The following is a 4,971-nucleotide window of genomic DNA, read 5'->3' as shown; positions in this document are numbered from 1 at the left end:
CCAGGTCCCCCCATCGCTGGGGCCGCTGTGTCCCCGCGTGCACCCTCCCTGGCTGGCAGCAGCTGTCCCCACAACTCACCCCCCTCCCTGCCCACCATCCCCGCGGGGACACGCAACCCTCACCAGCCCCGCGAGAGGGACACGAGATTTGGGGCGCCAGCACCCCCAGCCCACACTCCTGGTGCTCCCCGTGCCATCTGTGGGAGCACTGGTTACACACAGGAAATCACAAGACACATTTTGATTCTTTTCCCCCCCCATTTCTTTTTTTTTTTCCCCCCTTTTCCAGAGGCCAAGGCAGTTTTCCTCCTTCCCCTGCTCCTCTCCTCCCTCCAGCCACCTTCCATCCCTCCAGCTGAGATGCTTGCAAGGCTGGCAGGAATGCATCCACTCCTCGCCGGTGTAAACAGTACGAGACAGGCAGAACAAAAAGGAAAAGGCAGGAGCCGTGACAGGCAGCTATTTTAAGTTTAAAAAAAAATAAAAATCAACAACCAGGTGGTTTTTTTCCTTTTAAACTTCCACAAAGCATCTCACGGGTACCTGGGCCATCTGTCTACCCTCAACATTTGAACCTAAACCACAACTTGCTGCCAGCCAAAACCAAAAAGCAAATAAACAAATAAAAAAATTATAATATAAAAGATCAACATCGCCAGGTAACTTGGACTCTCGTGAAATGTGTAGTTTAAGCAATCCCCAGTTTTCGGTCCCAGTCCGGGCTCAGGGGGTTGCATTTCAGATTTTCTGTCCGGGGGGAAATGGCAGAGCTGCCATCTCCCTTTTCCCAAACTCAGTCCAAATAAAATCCAAATCAAGGGAGTTGCCCCATACCAAGCCAAGGACTTGGGGGCTCCAGGGGGCTCTGGGTGTCCCCGTGCCCAGAGATCCAGCTCAGGGGTCCAGCTCTGGCCCTGTGCCCATGTTTTACAGCCGCTCCCTTTGCAAAATGCCCGTTTTCAGCCCCAAATCCCTGTGGAGCGGAGAAGCCGAGTGTGTCCTGGAGTGAGAAGCGAAGGTGGGGTGAGCCTGTCCCAGGGGGGTGCCCGTGGTCCCTGGGGCACAGTTACCTCGCGCCCAGCCCCCCGGCAGGCAGCACCCTCGGGTGCTGCGGTGCTGCCGGTGCCAGGCTGCTCCCGCGCGGGTCGGGTCAGCGCGGGCCCAGCTGTGGGTGCCCTTGTCCCTTCGGGTGCCATTGTCCCCGCGGGTGCCATTGTCCCAGCTCATGCCCAGGCTTTGTCCTCCCCGAACAATGGCCGGAGCGAAGCCACTCGCAGCCAGCACCGGGGAGGGAGTGGACAAAGGAGGGACGATCCCAGCTACCATCCCTCCCAAAATTCAGGCAGTCCCTTTTTTTGCATCTGAGCGTTGAGGTGCCCCCTGCCACGCTGCCCCCCACCCCGAACAGGGCTGAGGGCCAGGAGCTGCTTGTTGGGGTAAATCCAGAGCAGCTCCACCGCAGCACACAGGGTCACTCCTGATGGGCGCTGAGGGCAGCCAGTCCCGCAGCCAGGCTGGTGGCATGGGGACAGGATCTGGCTGGAGGGGGGCGTGACCCCGATGGTGTCGGGTCCCCCCCCCGACGCAGCCCCGGGGCATGGTGTCACAGGGATATTATGGTCTCCTGCTGGGATATGCCCTTGGCCCCTGTGCCCTGGCAATGCCCTGGGACTGCAGGGTGAGAGGACAATGTGCTGGGGGGAAAGAGACGTGGGGACAGGACTCCTGCTCCTCCCCTGGGTGACCCCAGCCGTGCTCCCACCTTCAATCCCTGCCAAAGGGCACCAAGGTTGTGGGGAGCCCCGTGACAGCCACAGATCCATCTGCCTTTATCCCACCCCAGCCAACCCCATGCCTCTTCCGCCAGCCCCAAAGTCCGTGCCCACCCTCCCCCAGGAGCGCTCGCGGGAGACGAGGGCTCTGCACAGTCCTCGCCCCGCACCGGGACACACCAGTGATGGTCCCTTAGCTGGGGGCTCATCCCTCCCCCTGTGAAGTTAGGGGGTGACGGGGGGGGTCCCACAGTCCGTTGCCAGCAGCTCCTGGGATGGATGAACCTCCCGGCGCCCCGGCCATGGTCCTTAGTGCTGGAAGAGGGTTTCTGGGGCTGGGAGGCAGAGGGAGGTGGCGAAGGTCCCCTGTCCCTCCCGAGGCTCAGCCTGTCCCACCGGCGCCGCTCAGACGGGGTGGACAAACTGGTAGACGAGGCGCTGGGAGATGTCGGGTTTCCGGATGATTCCTTTCTTGTAATACTGCCGGATGGAGCGGCTCAGCTTGTCGTAGTTCATGGCCGGGCGGTTCTTCCTGATGCCCCACAGACGGGCCACTTGCGCCGAGTCCTCGATCTTGAAGATGCCTGGGAGGGGAAGAGGGCATGGGGGGTTGGTTACCACCTTGCCTGCCCCCCCAGCACCCACCCCGGGGCTGCCAGAGCACCCGCCCACCCACCCACCTTTCTCCTTGTTGAGCCAGCGGATGAAGCGACCGTAGTTGTGGGGCTTCAGCAGCAGCTCTTTGAGGAACTGCCAGAGGTGGATGGGTTGGCCGGTGCAGGATGAGTCCACCTCGCTGTCTGCCCAGCTGGCGTCACCTCCTGCCACGGGAAGGGTGGGGATGGGTGAGATGGGGGCGGGGAGAGACCTCTCTGCTTTGCACCACCCTGAGGACCCGCATGAGTCCTAATCTGGGAAATCCCAGCCTGTGGGTCTCTGGAGGCTCAGCCCAGGCACTGGGTTCGGAAGCACCGCTTTGTCCTCCCCATCTTGGAGCAGGGAAAACAGCTCGGTCCTGCCCTTGCACAGCCCCGCGGGGATGCACAGGGTGTGGGACGGGGCCGGCGAGGGTCTTGCGACCATTTCCCCTTCACTGCATCTTGCAGACAGTCCAGGGCAGAAGGAGTGCAACCCCACGGATGCTGCTGCAGCAGCCGCTCCAACGCATCAGATAATTGCAATTAAGCAGGGAGTGACCTCTCAAATACCCGGATCTGTCTGAGGCAGCAGCGAGGCCAGTGGAGCTGAGCCCGTGCAGAACTCACCACAGTATCTCACGTCTCCTGGGGTGGCTTTTTCCTTCATCCAGGCAGCTGGAAGGGAGGAGAGGGTGTTCAGAGGGGCATGTCCCGCTGCACAGCATCACCCACCCTCCCCAGCTCCCCCCCGGTCCCCAGCACCTACCAGATTTCCAGATGTCAAGGTGGGCGTGCAGGATGTCACCGCAGGCGGGCGAGCGCTGGCAGAACTGCTCCTCGGACATGGCACACAGGTCCTTCCCCGACAGCTCCTGGAAGGACTTCCCGATCTGCGGCAGCCGGTACTGGTGCTCCGTCCACAAGATCCACTTCTGCACGTTGCCGGGGCTCCAGTCCGTGGGGTCTGGAGGCAGAGGGTGAGTGTGGCCGGTGACAGCCCAGGCAAAGCCCGGGGAAACTCACAGGATCATTCAGGTTGGAAAAGCCCCTCGGGATCATCGAGTCCAACCCTCAGCCCAACTCTACAAAGTTCTCCCCTACCCCACATCCCCCCACAGCTCATCCCAACGGCCCTGAAACCCCCCCAGGGATGGGGACTCTCCCCTCCCTGGGCAGCCTGTTCCACTCTCTGACCAAACACCCCATGGCAGCCCCAGGGAACCATCCCACCTGCCCTGCTACAGCATCACCCACCAGGATGGGACCACCCCGCTCTCAACCTGCCCTGGTGCCCCGGGGACAGGACCACCCCCTTGCCACCTCCTTCACTTTGTGGTGCCTCATCCAGGCCTTTGGAGACCCGCTGCCTCCCTGCCCCATCCTGGGTGACACCAAATGCTTCAGGAGAGTGGGTGGCAGAGCCTACATAAACCTAAGCACACCCTGAGACTGCTTGTGTCACAGCAGCGATGCCCTAAGAATACCCCAGCGATGCCCTGTGGCAGCAGTACCTCAGGGAACTCAGTTCTCAGCTCTCCTGCTCCCCTCACACCCAACCCCGTGGCCAGCTCGGGCAACGTCCGCTGGCTCCAGGCTGTCCCCAGCCCCACGCGCTCATCCGCCTGTTCCTAATGTCCCAGGGAAAATGGGGCAGAGAAAAGGATAATAAAAGTCCTGCTGTCTGCTCCTTGCTACCGCACACCCTCCCCAAGGTGTGTGCAAGGCTGAAAAGCACCTCGATAATGATGCCCCGGGAGGGGAAGGGACCCCCAGCTCAGGGGAAGGGATCAGCATCGTGTCGCTGTGTCCCTGCACCTCTGAGCTGGGGGACACCGACACCCCACACCCAGCACAGGGCTCTGCGTAAAGCCTTGCTAACCCCTGCCTCAGCTTAACTCCGAGCCAGCGGAGGGTTGTTCCAGCCAGAGGGGTATTTTTCTGGCACCCCTGGGTGTTAGCAAACAGCCGTGCCCAGGAGCGATGCCCGGGGGGACCCCGGCAGCAGCCGCGCTCCCCCAAACCCTAGCGCCTGGTTGCAAACCCCCGGGCTGCAGCAGGGCTTTAGCCCCCCACCCCGACACATCCCCTCCCTCGCTGCACCCCATGGCGGGGCTGGCCCTGCATGCAGCCCCCCGGGGAGGGCTGGGCCGGGGGTGGGCACCCACCTGCGGCGATGTTGAGGAGCTTGCAGGCGGTCTCGATGTCCTTCAGCACTTCGCCCACCACCATGCTCTGTACCTGCTCCAGCGAGTGCTCCTCCAGGTGCAGGCTGGCCTGCAGGTCCCCCTCGGCCCCCAGCCCCAAGCCCTGGCTGTCGATGATGGGACATTGCTCCGGCTCCTTCTGTGCCTCCCCTCGCCCCCCCTGGGCATTGCTTTGGGACGGTTCCCCCATGCTCTTGGTGGCCCAGGCGATGTCCTCGGAGTAGAGCATGTCGAAGTAGTGCAGGCAGAAAGCAGGCAGGGGGTGCTCGGGGGTGGCGGGGGGGCTGGGGCTATCCGGGCAGCCCCAGCTCCAGGTATCGGGGTCCGGGGGGGGGGGCAGCAGGGCAGCGTCTGGCC

General features: G+C 62.6%; 1 protein-coding gene across 1 annotated transcript in view; it reads right to left on the bottom strand.

Moving 5' to 3' along the window:
- Positions 1-1,963: 1,963 nt before the first annotated feature.
- SPDEF (SAM pointed domain containing ETS transcription factor) overlaps positions 1,964-4,971 on the bottom strand; it is a 3,133-nt gene continuing 125 nt past the window's right edge. The window contains exons 2-6 of the mRNA XM_026864343.1: positions 4,576-4,971; positions 3,177-3,374; positions 3,038-3,085; positions 2,453-2,593; positions 1,964-2,356 (exon numbers count right to left, since the gene is read on the bottom strand). The exon at positions 4,576-4,971 is cut by the window's right edge and continues 2 nt beyond it. Of these exons, the coding sequence (XP_026720144.1) occupies positions 2,178-2,356; positions 2,453-2,593; positions 3,038-3,085; positions 3,177-3,374; positions 4,576-4,971 (962 nt within the window). The 3' untranslated portion in view covers positions 1,964-2,177. The remainder of the gene's footprint in view (positions 2,357-2,452; positions 2,594-3,037; positions 3,086-3,176; positions 3,375-4,575) is intronic.

This window comes from Athene cunicularia (assembly GCF_003259725.1).
Source record: "Athene cunicularia isolate RWA chromosome 26 unlocalized genomic scaffold, athCun1 chr26_part2, whole genome shotgun sequence".
Taxonomy (NCBI): domain Eukaryota; kingdom Metazoa; phylum Chordata; class Aves; order Strigiformes; family Strigidae; genus Athene; species Athene cunicularia.
Note: the sequence above shows the minus strand (reverse complement) of the source record. Positions and strands in the feature narration are given on the sequence as shown.